The sequence below is a fragment of the Dasypus novemcinctus genome, chromosome 27, assembly GCF_030445035.2.
Source record: "Dasypus novemcinctus isolate mDasNov1 chromosome 27, mDasNov1.1.hap2, whole genome shotgun sequence".
Lineage (NCBI taxonomy): Eukaryota > Metazoa > Chordata > Mammalia > Cingulata > Dasypodidae > Dasypus > Dasypus novemcinctus.
This window is the reverse complement of record NC_080699.1, coordinates 34,041,203-34,059,946: the sequence shown is the minus strand read 5'-3', so window position 1 is coordinate 34,059,946 and position 18,744 is coordinate 34,041,203. Positions and strand designations below refer to the sequence as shown.

Sequence of the window (18,744 nt, the reverse complement as noted above, 5' to 3'; positions counted from 1 at the left end):
CTCACCCTTGCTCTCCTGCCTGCCACCCCAGCCCACCCTCAGCCAATGACTGTCGCCATCTCCCAGGCCCATGACCCCCTCACCCCCAGGGCTGTGCTCCCTCCGGTAGGGAAGAGCCTTGGGTTTCTTCCGGATTCGGGCATGCGCTCCTTGAAGTGGGGGAGTCATCTCCCCAGGCACCGGCCGGGTTCTCCCTGTAGCATTGGAGGACAAGGAGAAGAGCAGGGAAGGGGACAGAGGATGCAGAAACATTGCGGAGAGGGAAAATTCCAGACGGGGGTCCAGGGAGGTGGGGGAGAAGCAAAGAGTGGAAGGTTCTAGAGTCTCACCTGGGCCACCGCTGGCTGTTCTAGGGCCAGGGCTGAGGCCATGGGCGGCTGCAGAGCCAGCACCCAGGCCGGCAGGCCCTGCTTCGTGGCTACTCAGAGTGGGCTGGGATACACTGAGAGGGGGGCTTGGCCCCAGGGGCACCTTCCTGCAATGACATGAGACCTCGCCTTTGTTCGCTCAACAAACACCAAGTGCCTACTCTTTGCCAGGCACTGTGCTAGACAGACACACAGCCTAGACCTTGGACAGACGCAGCCCCTCTCCAGGGCTCGTGTGCTCACGAAGCCTGGGGAGACCCATGTCTGTGCAATGCCCCCAGGAAGCCGGCAGAGTCGCTCCAACAGACGACCCGCCCGAAGGGAGTGAGAGCCCTGGTCAGCCTCCACCTTCTTCCCCAAATCCCGCTTCCACTCTGATCCAGCCAGGAGCCTGCTGATCCCCAGAGCCACCCATCTCTCCTTCCATTCATGCCATCATTCACTGATGAGAGCCTATAAAGGTGCGAGGCACGCTATGCATCCCTACCTGGGCGTCTGATGGAGATGGGGAGTGTCAGGAGGGGGGTGAGGAGGGTCAGGAGGGGATGGGGTAAGAGTGGCTGTGGACTGCTGTCCATAGGAGGGTGTGGGAGAGGGGATTTCCCCTCTGGACGGGGCGACCAGGCACCCTCCACTGGAGCTGGGCTTGGCCAGGTGTCTTCTCTCAGGCACTGGCGGGCACCAGTCTTCTGGCTCAGAGCTGGGAGCAGAGGGGCAGGAGAGTGGGGATGGACTGAGGGGGCTCTGTCCCTTCCCCTTAGCCTTCCTGGTGGCCCCTTCCTTCTCCCGGTCCCCCCAAGAGGTCCTGGGCTGTCCCTGCGTGTGCAGGGTGTTTGCGGTATCTTTACCTGCCCTCCGACTCCTCTCCAGGCTCCTCCAAGCAGCTCAGCTCAGGGGGAGGTGGTGGCAGCACTTCAGGCCAGTTCAGAGAGGGCATCTGCACAGCTTTCCCCAGAAGCTTCACTTTGCCTCCCCTGGCTCCTAAGGAGAGAAGGACGGGGGCACACAGAGATCCGGGCAGGAAGGAGCCAGAGACGGGCCCGCGAGCCAGAAGGACGTGCCGTGCCAGGTCCCAGAGGGTCAGGGTAGAGGCAGGAGTGTTTGGGGACACCTTGGTCAGGGCCATGAAGGGGGAGCTGGGGCTTGGAGTCGTACCACTGTCCCCCTGGCTCCATTCTGGAGGAGCGTACTGGTTCCAGGTGCCTGGGTCCTCCGGGGGCTGTGGGGGGAAACCCCCATGGAAGGTCCGCAGCTCCTCCCCAATCGGGTCGATGGTGCTGTAGACCGGGCCCTCGCCCGGGACCGCAGCGCCCCGCGCTGTCTGAGCCAGGTAGAGCGAGATCCCTGCTTCTGAGGAGAGAGAGGGAGGCCCAGGGGAGGAGGCAGGGGCAGAGACAGAAAGTGGGGGACAACGGGAGAATGGAGGGCAAAAGGAGATCCCCCCGGATCACCCCAAACCCAATGGCCCACGCCAGGGCATCCACAGAGGTCAGGCTTGAAAGAGGGTCCCAGACTCCCATCCTCCCCAAGGCCTGACCAACCTCAGGAAGGCTGGGACTCCTCGGCTCCCTTCATTCTGCCCCAGGAGGACGAGAGGAGGGAAGGGTGCTGGGGGCCGGGTGTGCCCCTGAGGGAATTAAACCTCCTCACCATTGTAGTATCTGTCGTCTGGGTCAGGATTGCTGGGACAGCAGCTGCCCCTGGGCTCCTGGGCGGAGGGGCTTCGAGAGGGGGGGGGCCACGAGTCTGGCAGCCAGGGGTAGGGAGTGGGGCCGAGGCCCACGGGCGGCCTGAGGGAGAGCAGGGGAGCTTTGGAGTGGAGCCCCTGAGGAGGCAGCAAAGCAAGGGACTCGCAAGACAGCGGCGAGGGCGCTTGGGAGGGGGTGGGGAGGTGGTCAGCACGGAGAAGGAGCGCGTTCTCTTGGTTGAGGGGATTATCCTTGGGAATGGATTAAAAGAATTACCTGGAACTGGCTCCAGAGAGGCCCTCCGAGTGTGGGAAGGACACTGGGGAAGACGTGAGGGGCACTGAGTGAGAGGCGAGCCCGCAGGTAGAGTGTGAACCCCGTGGGAACAGAGATGGCTTACCCGCAGGTGTGTAGGCAAAGGAGGCTTCCGAGAAGGACCGTGGGAGAAAGAAGAGGGGAAATGGAAGCAGAGTCAGAAATACCCATATTTTTGCCCTCTCCTTGGCCAGGGGCTCCCATGCCACTACCCAGGCTGCACCCTGGACCAACTTCATCAGAATTTCAGGGGTTGGGACTCAGGCATCGATATGTTTTTTAAAACTCCCCCAGATGATTCCTCTGTGTACCCAAGGCTGAGTCCTAAGAATCCTTCCGGTGCCCCTTGAGAGTAGCAGAGCTCAGATTTTCTGCACGCCCCACCTTCTCCGCCCTCTCACCACTTACCGCCTGGGATCCTGACCACACCCCCTCGCCTTCTAGGCCCCGCCCACCGAGCGGCTGAGCCCCGCCCCTTCCCCCAGAGTGACGGCTCCCAGCTCCTCCCCCAGGGTCTGGCCCCGCCCTCCATGCCCCGCCCCTCTCCCGGAGGGCAGGGTCTCCGAGCTCCGCGCTCTCCCCGGGCGCCCCCGGCTCCCCGCGCCCGGGCGCGCCCCGCGCTCACCCGTGTAGTGACTGAGCTCTTTGCGCCGCTGGCGGCGCCGGTAGAGGGCGGCGCAGAGCCCGAGGAGCAGCGCCCCGCAGGCGGCGCCGCTGCCCGCGAGGAAGGCCGGCTCCCGCAGCGTCCTCGCCAGCCGCCCCGCCAGGCCCGGGCCCTCCTCCAGCCCGGGCTCCGCTTCCGGCGGCGACGCTGCTGGGGGGTCAGAGAGGTGAGGGAAGTAGGGACCTGGAAGAACAGCAGCGGGGGGCGGGGGGACGTCCCCGACTCCGCAGGCGCAGCTCCCCCAGGCACCCCCTTCGACGCCCCGGCCCGGCGCCCCCACCCCGGACTCACGCAGCTGCACCAGCACCGGGGCACTTGCCACGCCCACGCCCGCGCTGGTGGCCGCCGCGACCAGGGTCCGGTAGGGCAGACCCGGCAGCAGCCCCCGGAGCACGGCGGAGCGTGCCCAGCCTGCCGCGGACCGGTTGAGGTGGAAGCGGCTCTCGTTGCCCAGACACCAGATCTAGGGGGGCCGAGACCCGGGTTTAGGGCGTCAGAAATGGGATTTGGGCCCCAAGAGGCAATTGGAGGAACCGAATGGTAGAGGGGGCTTAGCCAGGCATAATTCAGCTGGAGACAACGCCCTGAAACCGCTCTCCTCTTCCCCAACCCCAGTCCCACATCCAGGCATAATGCTGGTCCCGGGGTCCTCCCCTATCCCCCAGCCCCTCCGGACTCTCCCACCCAAGCCTTGACTCCAGTCCCTTCTCAAACCCTATACCTGGTACTCCTTGATGACCCCGTTCTGCTGGGAGGGGAGTGGAGGATCCCAGGACACAGTGACACTGCTGTTGCCATCACCCCCCAAGGCCACTGCCACTCCCTGGGGGGGACCACTGGGCGCTGGGCCAGGGTGGAGCATGGTGAGTAGGACGTCATTGCCAGGGGCTCCCTCCCGCCCTTCCCCCTCCCTGTTCTAGCATCTTAGGGAACTTCCTTCCACCCACTCCCCTTGCTCTCCCCCTGCAAACTTTCATCCTCCCGCGTTTCCTTTTCCCCCTTGTCCATCATCAGCTCTGTGGCCCTCCTTACCCTCCTCAGGAACACTCCCGGTCACCAAGGGGCTTTCAGGGCCCAGCCCTTCCTGGCCTCGGGCTTGCACCTTGATCTGGATTTGGGTCCCTGGGGGGAGTCCTCTTAGCACGGTACTTTGCTGGCTTGGGGATTCTAGGTCCAGCACTGTCCAGCTTCCCCCGTCAGGGCCCGCAACCCTCCAAGACACCTGGAAACCTTGCACCAGCTGGGCTGGGCCATCCACCTGTAGGAGACAGGACACAGCATACCGGGGGGGCAGGGGGCAGGCTGGGGCCTTACAAGTCCCCCACTCCTCCTGCCTTCTCCAGCCACTCACTTCCTACTCTCCCGACCCATGCTCAGAGGCTCCTGTGTACCCCACCCTCATCCCTGCCCCACACTCACAGTCCAGGACACCTGCAGGGCCTGGGGTCCAAGGACTCTGGGCTCCTGCATACGCACAGCCACTTCAGCCAGTCCCTGCTGTCCTCTCCAAGGGTCCTCCACTGGCCTGGAGGGGCTGCTGTCTGTTGACCAAAGATCCGGCTCAGCAGGGACCACCGGGGACAGGGAGACCGGACTGCCAGTGTGCTTGTGACCTGTCCTACTCACTGCTCTGAAGCACACTCCAGGTAGGAGGGCCCGGTCAGGGGAGTGGCTTCCAGAGGTGGGCCTGAGCGTCCAGCTAACACGAGTGTTCTTTCTGCATTTACATCCTTCGAAGGCCTCAGTTCTTTAGCTCCAACTTGAAGATGACCCCCCTTAAAATCCCTTCTAATCCTAATAACCAAACTTATCTAGGGGTAAAAGACACACTACCAAAGAGAGGCAAGCATGAACTTCTCTTCTGGCCTGGGCCAGCAGGACAGATTGGGCATAGCATGAAAGAACTCTATGAGCTGCCATGGGGCTGTGATTTTGGGGGGAGAGGGCTGCCTTACCAGTGAGTCCAGGGGCTCTGACCTTACCCTGGGTGCGGACAGGCTCAGAGACGGGGCTGGGCTCGCTGAGGCCCCAGGCCCCCACAGCTCGCACCAGAAACAGGTAGATGGTATTGGGCTGCAGACCGCTGACCGTGTGTGTTTCCAGCTGCACCCCATCCGCCACTGTCCTCCACGTGTTGCCAGTCACTTGGCTGCAATGGGAGTGAGGTGCCAGGGTGCCTGAGCCAGGAACCCTCACCCTGTCTTCTCCATTTCATCCATCCGCTCTGGCCCCCTACTACCTCCCCACCCTAGCGTAGGAAACTGGCAATTTCCTCTCCACAAGAGCAAAGACCCTAAGGACACAGGATCCCCTCCCTTTAGCTCTTGCAGTTTACAAACTTTCTTCATACCTGAAGGCCTCTATCACATACGCGGTGACAGTCGCCCCAGCCTGCAGACCGGGCTTCCAGGTCAGGGTCACACTGTTCTTGGTGATGCCAGTAACCACTGGCTGTGAGGGAGGCCCTGGTGGGGTACTGATTTCTGTAGGGGGGTCTGGTGATCCTCCCCAATCTTCTGCAGTAAGGAAAGAATCTTTGAGTAGAAGGATGGGAGATGGGTGGCCCCAGTGTAACTGCCTCCTCAGAGGTGCTGTGGAGCTATGACAGTGGCCATGGAGGAGAAGGGGACATGGTATCCTAACCCCTCACACCTGCCTCCCAGGGGGACCACGTCTGTCCTCCTCGTCCCTACCACCATGGCCGTGATCGTTGGAAGATAAACTCAGTCCTGAGGTTTGGGGAGGTAATGACTGCCTTTGAAAGGTGCTGGCCAAACCAGGGAACAAAGACAAAACTCACCCCGCATTGACAGCCAGCCATTCCATGTGGCCTCCCCTGTGGAACTCTTGGCCACACAGCTGTAGAACCCCATGTGTGTCTCCTGTTGGAAGGGGTAGAGCACTGGCAAATATGCTGGGAGTGGAGCAAGGGAGGGTGAAGGGGTAGAGGCAGGGGTACAGAAGGATGTGGGCCACTTCTTTGAAAGAAGGCAGGAGGATAGAGGGAGGTGGTCAGAGAAAGCAGAGGGGTGGAAACAGGGTTGGTTTCCCAGTGGGTACTCACTGGAGCTGGATTTGGGAAGGTGGACCAGGTGCCCATTCTCACTTATCAGGGCCCTAGGGGTGAGACTCACCTGCACATTGGCAATGTACAGGGTACCATTGGCCATTAGGCTGAGCTGGAGGTCATCCCCCTGTAGCCACTGCCCGTCCTTCCTCCATCGGACACTGGGTTGAGGGTTCCCGGTCACTCTGCATGGCAGCCACACGGAGGAGCCTAGTGCCAGCGTCTGATTGGCAGGTCCCTGGAGGATGATGGGAGGCAGCCCGTCCAAGGAGGCTGAGAGAGGAAGAACTTGGGCAGCTCAGAGGAGGCTCCTAGGTGCAGGCCACCAGCCCCTCGGTCCTCCTCTGCTCCTTCACCCTCTTGGAGATCAGAGAGGGCTCCGATAAGCATCTGTAGTCTCTGCCTAGGACCAGTTATCCATCGGTGGCTTCTGCCAATTTCCCAACTTCAAACCTCAGGAACGTGCCCCTCCCCTTACAAACATATTGTATGGAATCCAGGAGAAAGGATCTCCTTATGCCGCTATTTCCCTCCAGGCCCATGGATCCAGCCCTGTCTCCGTGGGTACCTTTTATCCGTAGCAGGGCCTTAGCCAGGACGCTGCCGGCCACGCTGACAGCCTGGCACACGTAGTAGCCAGCATCCCCACTCTGCACTTCAGTGATGGTGAGCTGGCCTCTTGGAGAGACGGAAACGCGCCCTGTGGGCTGAAGCGACTGGCTGGGGAAAAGCAGGACCTGGGACCAGAGCAAGGAATGAAGGTAGGGAATGAGCAGGTACCTGGCAGGGAGCTCCCTGTTCCCGGCAGGCCCAGAATCCAGAGAATTCCTGAGGTTCTACTTCATATTTTGGCTATGTGGCCTGGAGCAAACTAGTGAAACCTATTCACCAAAACAAGGGAATTTGATGAGATGATTTGTGGGTCCAATTCCCAGCTCTGTGATGTACTAGTTGGGAAACTCTGAGCAACGTACATCACCTTCCTGAGTCCCAGATTCCCCTAATCTGGCTCTTAGAGCATAGTTACAAGGACTACAAGAAATAATCATGTGAAAATCTTCTATGCACTGTGTAAGTGTTAAATACTTTCTCCTTCTTTCTGGCTTTAACATTTTACATTCAATAGAAACATGGTAGGTAGGGATACAGTTTTGGTCTCAGGATAAATGACATCACACTGAGCCTAAGACTGATATCAACTCCCATAATCTACCAGCATTGCCATTTTTTATGCATGTGAGAAAATGCAGCAGTCCCAGGTGCTAGAAAATTGTGTTAGAAATTTGGGTGGCTGTGGATTTGGAATGAGCTAGTGAGTTGCCTCCTTACCCAGTGAGGTGGAAGTTAAATAAGACTTATTTTATCATATTGACCCTCGTTCCTAGGAGCAAAATCCCCCCACCCTATCATTAGGAGTTACTTATTTTATAACTTCAGCTAAGGTCCATTCTACTTGTGTGTTCTGGAATTTGTTTGCTAAAGTTATAAGACAAGCTTCCCCTGGTGGAAGTCTCTTGGCAGCTGTTAAAGAGTTGAGAAGATAATTCTGTTCTCAGAGCGGCTCTGGATGCAGCAGCTGGTTTCCAGTGCAAGATGGCATGCCTGTAAGTCAGGGCCCAAGAGCTCTTGGGGATGGGGGGATGTAATTGGATTTCCTTCATCCTCAGGACAGCCTTGCCCAAAATAGAAGTGCCCAATATGTTCCAGGCCTTTCTATTTATTAATTTACTTAATCTTTCAAAATAATCTGCGAGTATTTCTGAGAGGACCAAAGGGAAAACAGAAGCCTCGGAGAGAAACCTGCGGGCTGCAGAAAGAGGGAGCTGGAACCCAGAGAAAAAGCCAGGGGGAGGGCCATGGCGCTAACCACCTACTTGACTCCCCTCCTTCTGCCAGAAGATGGCAGGTGGGGGGTTTCCTTTGGTCTCGCACTGGAAAGTTACACTCTCTCCAGGAGCCACCATCTGGTCCTGGGGTCTGGTCACCAGCTGGGGCGGGACTGGGAAGGGAAGAAGAGATCAAGAGACAGGGAGTGAGGGATAAGAAGGGAGACAGGGGAGAGGAGAGAGAGGCCCGAGCTTGGCTTCAGTAGCAGCAGACCTCCAGCTCTCCCTTACGCCTTCTCCTCCTCTCCCTCCTTCCAGAAGGGTCAGTGGCCCACCCAGACCTCCCCTGTCTATCCTCCCCGCTCCCCATTCTCTTCCATGCCCACCCATCCTCCATCTTCCTGCACACTATCCCTGCCTTAGGCCGCCCCAGCTGGGTCCTCACCGTGAACTCGGAGGGAGCCAGATGCTTCGGCGCGGCCCACGGGGTTCTCCGCCACGCAGGTGTAAGTTCCCTCATCTTCGGCGCTCACCCGCCCAATCCAGAGGCTGTGGTCACTTCGGATCTCATACCTGCCCCACTCCCCACCCCCGGGCTGGGTTGGCCACAGCTACAGGCCCCTCCTCTCTCCCCCAGGACAGGAGCCAGGGTCAGGGCACACAAAGACCACAACAGGCACAGAAGCTGGTACCCGTGGACCCTCGAATGGAGAAGGGCACTGGCTAGGACAAGGGGCATGGGCTCTGGATACAGGTTTCTCTGCGCACTCAAGTGTGACGGGGTCTGCCTTCTGCCTTGCTAGGGCAAGCAAAGCGCTTGCGCTGCTTGGGTCTCCTTACAGGCAGGTGGAGGGGGCTTCTCACCTGCCTGGGGGCAGTTCCCCATCCTCCTTGCGCCAGCTCAGCCGAGGCGGGGGATCCCCCTGCACCTCACAGGAGAAATCCACAGGGGCATCAGCCAGGACGACCTGATTGGCCGGTCTCCGCAGGAACGAGGGGCGCTCTGTGGGAGCAGAGTGAGTGGACAGTCAGGGGTTCTGCCCAGCTACTTACACCCCAGGCTACCCACCCCCATGACTCCAAAACCTCCTTGTACCTACCCAGTACCACAAGCTCCGCTGCCGCACTCTCCCGTTCCCCTGCCACGTTGGAGGCCACACACACATACATCCCTGCATCGCTCTTGTGCGTGTGGGACATCATCAGCTTCCCGCCGCGGATCTGCAGAGTCGAAAGGGTAGCTTTGGTTCTCAACAGCCTTCCAGCATACGTATTTGACCCTCACAGCAAGCCAGTGAATAAAGACCTGTCCAGTTGCCCTACTCACCGTGTTAGGAATCCTGCAGTGACCTGCCCAAGGTGGGGCTCAGGTCTGTCTCTCCCACCCCCTCCCCTCACCCCCTGTCCCTGGGCATCATGCTCCCCAGCCAGCTTACTAGCTCCACGTTTCCCACCCTTATGCCTCACTCAACAGCTGGCTCTCAAGCCACCGCTCAGCCGATGCCCTGATCTCAAGCCTCTGGCCTTATCACCTCCAAGACGTGCTTCGCTGCCCCTCCGAGAGCCTTAGATTCAGTTTTCGTCCTTTGGGTGGGCCCTGTCCCCGACCCGGCCACGGCCCCGCCCCTCACCGTGATCCTTCCTTCCTCCTCCTTGAGTCTCGTACTGCCCTTCTTCCAGGACACGGAAGGCTCCGGGTGGCCGCGCGGGGGGACGCATTCCAGGACCGCTGGCTCTCCCACCGCCACCACCACGTTCCCTGGAGACTGCCGGAAGTCATCGCGGAGGACTGGAGAGTGAGCCGAGCAGGGAGTAAACAAGGGGTAGCGCTCAGCGGCAAATGTCCTGGAGCGGGATGCGTCTCCGCAGACCCGACCTCTTCCGCGCTGCTAGGCTGGAGTCAGACCGCGTGCGCCTCGGGCCAGGGCGCGGGCATAGAGCCCCAGCGCCGCGGGCCGGAAGATGGTCGGGGCCCGTTGGGAGCCGGGTTGCCCCGTGACCACCCGAGCAACCAGCTGACGCCGCGACACTCACCTGCCACTTCCAGCGAGGCGTTTCTGCTGGCCGCTGCGCCCAGGTAGTTGCGCGCCACGCAGGTATAGACCCCCTCGTCAGGCCGCGCGCGGCGCCCGTGCACGATGCGCGGGAAGAAGAGGGCGCCGCTGGGCAGCAGCAGGCGGTGCGCGCGCGGGTCCTCGCGCGCCGTGGCCACGCGTGCCCCGTTCTTGTACCACTCGATGTTGGGCCGCGGCCGGCCCTCTGCGCGGCAGGGCAGCGTGGCCGGCTCGCCGCGGGACACCAGCAGATCCGGCGGCTGCTCCACGATGCGCGGCATCGCGTCCTCGGGCTCGGCCCCCGACACTGGAGGAGGACGGGGGGGGGGGGGGGGGGGGAACAGCGCGCTCAGACTGGGAAACTGGGGGAGGGATTGGGGCCCCAGAGGCATAAAGAAGGCTTCGGTGGTCGCATTTGCCGCGCTTCGCCTGCTGGAGCGCGGTCCCGCCTGCCCACCCCTGCCAACCCTTTTCGGCATCTCCGTGGCAGACGCTGCAAGTTCTTAGGCGGGAAAGGAGATGCCCGCAGACTGCAGATCCGAGCAGGCTTTAGGGTTCCTGCGAATTCGCAGGGTCTGAACGCACATGTAGAGGGAATGTGGGTAATGTTCTTTTTCCAGAGGGGTGCATCATTTTTAACAGATGATTCTACACTGGAAAAGGGGGTTCATTTAGATCACGTCGCCCACATATTTTCCTCTTTTCTCACACTTAACCACAGACTCCTACCTACTTCATCTTCTGTCGCACGATTTGAGATGCAGGACCCCGGAGCCAGTTATGCTCAGACATCCGCAGCTCCCAGTCCGGCCTCGTGGGTCGATTTGCGACCCTGCGCGCCAGTAGGCGCCGCTGCCGCCTCGCGGAATCCCGCGACCTGACCTAATCAGCCAGGACTCCCTGTTTCTGCTCCGCGCCTGCCCACGCTCCCGCTCCCTCCCACCCTGTTCCAAAATCTACCCAGACCTCTCTCTGGCTTCGTTATGAGATTGGGTTTCATTTCCCTCCTCTCCTCTTAAAAATTCGGGTGGAGGCAAAGCGGACCGGCTCCCCTGAGCTGAAGCTGCCCTGGGGAGTTTAAGAGTTGGGATCAAGAAGATGGACTTCCCTCCCGTCTTCTCGGCGAAGGGAGTAACTTCCAAATAGAATTTTCACACTCACCCACCCCTTCTCCATTCCAGCCCAGTCCCAATTTAGGCAGACCCCAGAGTGCGCACCCAGGAGCTTAGGCTTTTGCGTCCAGCCAACCAGGGCTGGAACCTCCGACTTTAACACTTAGTAGCTGTTAAGAACTTGGGCAAATTACTTAACTTCTCTGAGTTCCAGGTTTCTTTATCTGTGATACGAGTCTTGTGATAGAACTGTCATAAGGTCACATGTATGCAAAGCACAATACATTATGAGTATTCTGCTGTTATTTAAGGATGCTTCCTGCCCAACTCTCTTTACCTTATCTTGGCTTCTACAGTCTCTACCTGGAACAGACTCTACCAGATCCCAATATTCCTTGGCCATCCCCCCACCCCCCACACATACATCCCTCAGGTGTAATAGGAATATACTTAAGCCTCTTATTGCCAAGGTTTCGCTTCAGGCCGGTTTTTGTGGGCTTTATGATTCCCGCGCTGCATTTAGTTCCTCAGCTGCAAAACGTGACTACTAATATTTTTGCTACACTCCTCATTCAAGTTTCTAGCTCAAAGGATGGAAACACTGTAAAAACGCTAGGTAAGTGGAGGCTTGTTCCCGGGGGGGCCTCCAGGAGACTGGAGAGCCCGGCTCGTTCCCCATCTTCCCCTTCTCCGCTCCCTCCTTGCATACAAACACCGGTCTTTCTGGTTGGTCCTCTCCCCACAATTCCTGCAGACCACAGCTGCGGGCGCCCCGTCCCTGGAATTTCATCCCGGTCGTTCCCGGTCTCAAGAGACAGGTCGACCTCAGCCTAATGAATAGCTAATGGCCATGCTAATGGAGCCCTGGGGCTCCTCCCCCAGCACTTGGAGTACCCCCCCACACACGCGCACACACAAGCACACACCCCGCGGGGCTCTGTTTTACGCCATCTTCGAGTTTCCGGCACCCTGCGCCAGTAGGCTCCAGTGGTTCGAAGTGGAAGGATGCGCGGGGAGGGTGGGGACCGCAGCACCTGAGAGCACCCACCGGGAAAGCGGGAGTTCCCGACCCCGCCGGCAGGGGGCGCGATCGGGCCTGTCCCCAGGCTCTGCGCCAACCGCCCCCGCCGCCTCCCTGCGGTGCTGGTGGAGAGCCCGCCGTCACAGTCATTTATTAATCACCGTAATTAGCCGTAACGACCTCGCCGCGGGCACCGCCAGTCCGCTGCGGCTCTGTGGCGGCAGGAATCCCAACGCAGAGCCCCAAACTTCTAAGTTTCCCTTAAATGACCGTCGCCCCTGTCCCCCTCCCTCGCAAACATCCCCGACACTGTGGCTTCCTCACCCTCGTCCCGGGTAAGCGCTTGGAAAATTTCAAGTTCACCTGCTACCCAGGTGAGTCCAAAAGGGGCCGCTCCCCTCTTCTGCCCTCCCCGCAGCGGGTTCCCAGGCCCCCTCTTCTGCCCTCGCCGCAGCCGGTCCCCAGCCTTTCTTGGCTCGGGACTGGTCATCACCAGCCACAGTTCTCCTCTCCAGGGGTGGGCGTGGGGGCAGTAGGGGAGTAAGGGTCGCAGCAGTCTTCTCCCAAGCCCTTGGCCTCCTGCCGATACCCCCCACCCAGATGCTCGAAGTCCCCAACTGTTCCTTAGCGCCCACTCCCTGGGGAAACGCCGGGGTCCTCTAGGTGCCCGACCTGAGAACCGCAGCAGGGCGCGCTCTCTCGCCTCTCCTTCCACGCCGCCCTCCCGGCCCCCGACGTGTCCACCCTGCAGGCGCTCACCGTTGAGCGAGGTCTCGCCCCGGGGCAGCAGGCTGTGGTTGAGAGCCGCCAGCGAGGAGTTGAAGCCGTAGAGCGGCTCGCTGGAGTTGGAGATGTCGCCGGCCAGCGAGTCGACGAACAAGTTCATCTGCAGCAGCGTCTTGAGCAGGTAGCGCAGCATGGCGCGCCGCGCCCGCGGCCGGGGCGGGGGGCTGCGGGCCCAGCCCCTGGGTCCGAGCCCCGCGGGCGGGGAGCCGCTCGCCCCTCCGCGCTCCGTGCGCGCCGCCGCAGCCACGGTGCCGCTCTCCTGCCGCCGCGCCCGGGTGCAGCGGTGCCTCGGCGTGCCCTCCTCCTTCTCTGGTCCTTCTCTCCACCCCCCAGTGCCGGGGTCCCCCGGGAGCTGGGCGGACGGAAAGCAGGTGCCACACCGATCACGGCGTAATTAAGGGATTAATCCACCTCCTTCTACCCTCCCACCCCTGCCCCGACGGCCACTCGCAGGACGGGAGACTGGAGGCGCAGAACGCGAGTTGGAGTCCCCGCCCAGCCGGTTCTGGACGCGGCGGGAGGGTTTCCCTCCTTTCTAAAGCCCCCTCGATGCGGGGTGAACTCTGTCGGACCCTCCCGTTCAATCGGACTTCAGAACAGGAACCCCTTCTCTCTTTTCCGACCCTTAGAGAAACTGAGGCAAAAGTCAAGCACGCTCCTCCAGCTCTCGAAGGTGAGCCAGGAGTCCTGGCTTCCCTCGCTCTGAAGTCCCGGGGCTTAGCGGCGGAAGTGCCGGAGGCTGGGGTGGTTTGTAGCGGGAGATGGGGGTGGAGGAGAAGAATTTCACGGTTGGTCCCCCGTAATCCCGGAGTTGCCTGGTCCGCAGGCCCGAGGACCCGGGATGGGGTGGCGCGTCCTGACCCGGGACTTCTACTCCAGATGCCTAGTCTAGGAGTTCTAGCAGGAGACTCAGGAATAAAATTGGAGAGGAGAAGCCCGGGAAAGCCCCTGCAACTCGCGTTTATTTGCATACCCCCCCCCCCACCACGCATTTATTTGCATCCTTTTTGCATTACTCGGCACGGACATGTTTTATTAAATTGTTTTTACATTTTTAAGGAGTCTGAAGGGAAACCAGAGAGTGCAGGACAAAGACAAAGAGAGCAATCTTATTTCTGTAAATGCAAGTGCAGGGGAGGGGATGGCGTGATGCAAAATTCGTGCAAATCTGTTTCAAACCAGCAAAAGAAAAGAAAGAAAGAAAGAGAAAAGAAGGAAAGAAAAGAAAAGAAAAGAAAAAGGAAACCACCTCACGCTTCCCCAACTCCAGCAGGCCTTACTTTTCTGGGACTCTTTCTACTTGAAGATCTCCCACTCCTGCTCTGCAAACACACACACACTTTCTAGGCTGGCGATGAGTTGGGGTAACAGTGGAATAGAGCCCTAGCCGGGTCAAGGATCCCTGGCCTTGCTGATGGTTGAGTGGCAGGGTGCTGGCTCAGCCGTGGCAACCTTCCCAGGGTAGGTGGCTTCTCACTGAGGGTGGTGGACTGGGGAACAAACAGGTCGAGATCCCGAGGAGTGGATGCTGCAAAGTCGTGCAGACCCGGGAGTAAGCAGAGCCAAGAGCTGGAGTATTTCAGGCACAGAAAGCGCTGGAGTGAACCAGAGATGTCGAGGAGGGGAAGGCTTGTCCCAAGACCCCTCCCTCAACTCACACCCCTCCCGGCGAGGCCTTGACCTTCGGGACGTTTAGATGCCTTCCTACCCCTTCAGCTTCGGCTTGTGCTTGGAAGGCCGGAAGTCTTCAGCGGCCGCGCCCTGGGAGCTGTTCTTTTCGCCTCGTCTACCCCCCGCTGGCCTAGGAGCCTGCGGCGCGTCACCGACGACCTAAATCCCGAGCAGACCCTGAGACCGGGTGGGAGGGGGCTAACGACGCATTCTTTCTAAAATACCAGGATACTGGGCCTCTGTCCCTCGCTCCAGGGCCAGGCTGCACGCCAGAGGGATAGTAAAGGTTTATTTCCCCACCCGAAATCCACCCCTCCGGAGGTAAGCGTCAGTCCTACATCTGCCAATTACGAGACGTCCCGCTCTGAACCTCGGTTTACCCATCCGACAGTAAGGAAATTAACTCTTTGATCTTCTCTGATCCTCCAAATTCCCGGTCCTGGGGCTCGCTGCCCGACCCGCTGTTGACCGGGATCACCGGGCTGGCATCACTCCAGACGCCCGAGCAGGAGAGAGACTGGGCGTCTTGGCACCCAGCCCTGCTCAGGGGCGAAGAAGGCTGCAGCACGCAGGAAACCGGCCCCACCACGTGCATCCTGCCCCTTCTTAATCCCCTGATTTGCTCCCGGTCGGCCTCTCGGCAAACACAGAGCCAGCCTGCGTCTAGGGGCTTGTCACCCTGTTAGCGGATTTGTTCCCAGAGACGGCGCAGTTAATTGGCCCTTTATGTGGGGATCAGGGTGTATTTGCTCAGGGTTCCCTGAGCGCAGGCGGCGGCTCAGCCCCCAGGCAGCGCTGCTTCCTAACCCCACCATGCCCGTGTGGAGGCTGGACAAACAGGGCACTGCCCGCTTATGCCCCCTCTCCTCCCGCAGAGTCTCCTGTCCGTCTTGCACACCTTGCTCCTTCTCAGCATTCTGTTTTTCCTCTCCTAGCTCCTTCTTCACCTTGTTTCTCTCTACTCTTCCTTTCTATTTCTCTTCTATCTCCAGAATAACCTCCCTTTGTTTTCTTCCCTGTCCTACATGAAGCTCTTTATCCTATTCCAGTCCTATTTTTTTAAAAAGAAAACATTATTTCAACTTCAAAAAATAAAATAAAATACCAAAGTCAGCTTAACAAATTAGGGAAGTATTACTTTAAAAATTTCTGTCCAGGCACATTTAATCCTAGAAACAAACCCAATCATTTCTCCCGTGTTCAGAAAGATAAAGAAATGCATGCAGACTGGATTAATGACATGACCAAGCTCTCCTGGTTAATGAAGAAAATGAAGGGGGAAAAAAGTTTGATCATATTCGTATCTCATAAAACTAAATCCCATTTTTTTTTAACTTTTAGCATTGATGTAGTAACTTCTTTGCCTTTGCTACAAAAATAGTACAATATTACTATTAACTATAGTCTATATGTTACATTAGTTGTATTTTCCCATGTATCAGCATATTCTTAACACCTTATAATAGAGGAACATTCTTGTATTTATATTATTAACCACAATACTCATTTACCATGAAAATCACTGTTATACAGTCCCTAGATTAGCCTCTAGCTGTCTTTCAATTAACATTAACCTCCCTAGACCACCCCTTTCAGCCACAATCACATGTATAAATCAGCAGTGTTAGTTATACTCATTGTAATGTGTTACCATCAACCCTATCCTTTTCCAAATATTTACAATCAAACTTTTTAAATATTCCCCACACACTTAGTATCAGCTTCCCCTTCTCAACCCACATTCTGTCTCCTACTGCCCTATATATACTCTATAGTTTAACTCCGTAAGTTTACTCATTATATGTAGTTCATATCAGTGAGACAATACAATATTCATCCTTTTGTGTCTGGCTTATTTCACTCAACATAATATTCTCAAGGTTCATAGGGTAACCTCCCTTTACACCAGCTCACACCTAATGCCCAAAGAGAGTAGAACCTCAGCTGGGAAGAACCAAGAATAAATACTTCCCAATCACCGCCCAACTCTTCCCACCCCACCCCCTGCAGTATCCCCAGAGCCTTGGACCTGGCAGAGAGTGGACAGAGAAGGCCCATTAGAGTTCACGTCTCCCTGATCTTCTGCAGCCCTTTCCTTCCATGCTCTTCTTCACTCAAGGTCAGATGGGCATCCTGGACACCTACCTGGCCCTGCACCATTTCAAGTCCAGCTTCTCCCTGGGGTATTTCCATAGGCAATTCTGAAAAGGGGTTCCCTCCTATTTGTCTCCTCAATGCTCCCCCCAATATGCCAACACCACTCCTCGGCTCCTACCTTTTGCTAAGAGGTGGGAGGTATCATTGCATCCGTCTGCAACTATAAACTATCAGTGCATGTACAGGACACTCTGAGCATGTGCACTTCATTAGGGGGAGAGGCCTTATTTGGGGTCCACTCAGTTGATCCACGTTTCCGTGTGAGACTGAAGAAAGAGTTGGGTTCCATAGAAGCACTTTAGAAAGGGTAAGGGGGAGAAAAGGAGGTTTGGAAGGGGAGTTGGCATGATCCAGAGACAGGGTCAGGAGAAAGGAAGGATGTGGTGAGTTGAGTAGTGGAGGTAGAGGGGTAAGCTTGCTCTGAAAGGGTTAGGGCATCTGCTGGGGAGAAGTGCGTGTGTGTATGTTGAGAGGCTATCTCAGATGGAGCCATGGAAAAGAGCCTGGGGCCAGAGGGTGGTTGATGAGCTGGATGCTGGAACAGGGCTGTTTCTTTCCCAGGGTGGTATTTTGGGTGAGCTGGTGTGCAGAGGAGCATGGAAAACGGGAGAGGGAAGTGACGCGGAGTAAGGCAGGGACCCTATGCAAGGATGCTATGATGGGCTCAGCGTCAGGAGCTTCTGAAGGACCTCTACTCACACCTTCCCCCCACACCCCAACGTGTGTGTGTTGGGGGATAGAATAGCTATTCCAGGCCAGCTTCCTTGGCTTAGTGCCAGCACTTTGGCCAGAGAATGTGGCTGGGAATTTTCAGTGCCCAGGCTGAGGGAGGGCGTGAGGAGGCTTCTTGGTGGTCCAAAGCCTGCATGCCAGCTGGTAGAAGATGAAGCTGCTGGCACGTAATTGCCTGGGAGGGCAGTCTGAGGACAGTCGCCGGGTCTCACACTGATTGCTGCTATTGTCTCCCCCTGTCGCTCGTCCACCCCGCGCTGTCTATTTACATCCCTCCAGAGCCTGCAGCCTCCATCACTCTCCCTGCCTGGATGCCTTCCCAGGGCCCTGATACACACTGAGCATGTGTGTGTGTGTGTGTTGGGGAGGAGGGAGCTGGGGATAACATCTGCCCCCCACCCTCACTAGGCTATGCCAACGAATGGCCCAGCAGGGTGGCTGAGCTTCAGAGTATGATTCCAGGGGGCAGTGACCCAGCCGACAGGGGCCAGAGGGCCAAGCAGGAGGGGGGATCAGAGAGCAAAGAGCAGGCAGCGGCGGGAAAGCAGACAGCAGGAGCCTGCCCCCGGCAGGAGCCAGGGTTTCTTGGCTCAGCCCCGGTAGCTGCTGAGATAATAAGGCAGGCCCCATGCCCACGAGGGCCCCTTCCCCCACAGGGTTCCGGGGGGGCCTGTGGGAAGTCACTTTGCAACGGGCTCCACCAAGGCTGGAAATCTATAGACAAATGGGCAACAAGGTCGACATCCCAGCGGAGATGTAACAAAGGGTAGGGAGAACAAGAGTTTCCTTTTTCATTAAATTAGCATAGCACCTCATACAGAGCCGGCTCTCCATACGTATTTGTTGGGTGAATTTACCTGGATCACTCGTCGCCCCTCACAACTGCCGGCTGCCCGAGCCCCGGTAATCTTCTCTTTATACTGAGGAACCCATGCTGCTTTGCACTCTCTGTAATCAGTCTCCCCACCCCACCCCTTTTCTTTTCCTGTCTGTCTTCCTTCCTTTTCTCACTCCATTATTCCCAGTGCTTTCTTAGGGGCCTTATTTTGCTATATTTATATATTTGCTCGTGCAAATATATCCAAGTGATACAAAAGAGTATTTGATGAACAAGCAAAATCTTCTTCCGATCCCATCCCTTAGTCCTTCTTCACCTACAGACCCACTTGCCTGGGGTAGCCACTGAGGGTTTCTTGTGAATCTTTCTAGACATTTAAAAAGCATTTTGGATGAATTGTATGCTTTATTAATATGTAGCAATAAAATTGATTTGTTTAAAAAAG

At 57.8% G+C, this 18,744-nt stretch overlaps 1 protein-coding gene and 1 long non-coding RNA gene across 12 annotated transcripts in view; one reads left to right on the top strand and one right to left on the bottom strand.

Annotated features, from left to right (window-relative positions):
* The window catches only part of ROBO3 (roundabout guidance receptor 3), a 14,435-nt gene extending 1,401 nt beyond the window's left edge, over positions 1-13,034 (bottom strand). The window contains exons 1-24 of the mRNA XM_012529333.3: positions 12,831-13,034; positions 9,963-10,275; positions 9,560-9,717; positions 9,029-9,149; positions 8,793-8,931; positions 8,374-8,501; positions 7,977-8,101; positions 6,671-6,839; positions 5,836-6,375; positions 5,386-5,551; positions 5,018-5,184; positions 4,455-4,576; positions 4,068-4,293; positions 3,757-3,878; positions 3,327-3,498; positions 2,997-3,182; positions 2,457-2,480; positions 2,333-2,375; positions 2,019-2,158; positions 1,524-1,718; positions 1,217-1,349; positions 856-1,068; positions 330-475; positions 84-194 (exon numbers count right to left, since the gene is read on the bottom strand). Of these exons, the coding sequence (XP_012384787.2) occupies positions 84-194; positions 330-475; positions 856-1,068; positions 1,217-1,349; positions 1,524-1,718; positions 2,019-2,158; positions 2,333-2,375; positions 2,457-2,480; positions 2,997-3,182; positions 3,327-3,498; positions 3,757-3,878; positions 4,068-4,293; positions 4,455-4,576; positions 5,018-5,184; positions 5,386-5,551; positions 5,836-6,375; positions 6,671-6,839; positions 7,977-8,101; positions 8,374-8,501; positions 8,793-8,931; positions 9,029-9,149; positions 9,560-9,717; positions 9,963-10,275; positions 12,831-13,034 (4,063 nt within the window). The remainder of the gene's footprint in view (positions 1-83; positions 195-329; positions 476-855; positions 1,069-1,216; positions 1,350-1,523; positions 1,719-2,018; positions 2,159-2,332; positions 2,376-2,456; positions 2,481-2,996; positions 3,183-3,326; positions 3,499-3,756; positions 3,879-4,067; positions 4,294-4,454; positions 4,577-5,017; positions 5,185-5,385; positions 5,552-5,835; positions 6,376-6,670; positions 6,840-7,976; positions 8,102-8,373; positions 8,502-8,792; positions 8,932-9,028; positions 9,150-9,559; positions 9,718-9,962; positions 10,276-12,830) is intronic.
* On the top strand, positions 3,122-18,744 carry LOC105747175 (uncharacterized). Of its 11 annotated transcripts, XR_011647656.1 has the most exons (10): positions 3,122-3,201; positions 4,547-4,681; positions 6,639-6,863; positions 7,613-7,706; positions 8,352-8,434; positions 8,566-8,944; positions 9,033-9,287; positions 9,609-13,022; positions 13,355-13,574; positions 13,961-18,744. It is a non-coding gene; the product is annotated as an uncharacterized lncRNA (long non-coding RNA). The 11 variants fall into 11 exon arrangements; XR_011647659.1 differs by having other exon boundaries at positions 6,764-6,863; positions 7,659-7,706; positions 8,566-9,287; XR_011647661.1 differs by having other exon boundaries at positions 6,764-6,863; positions 7,659-7,706; positions 8,566-9,298.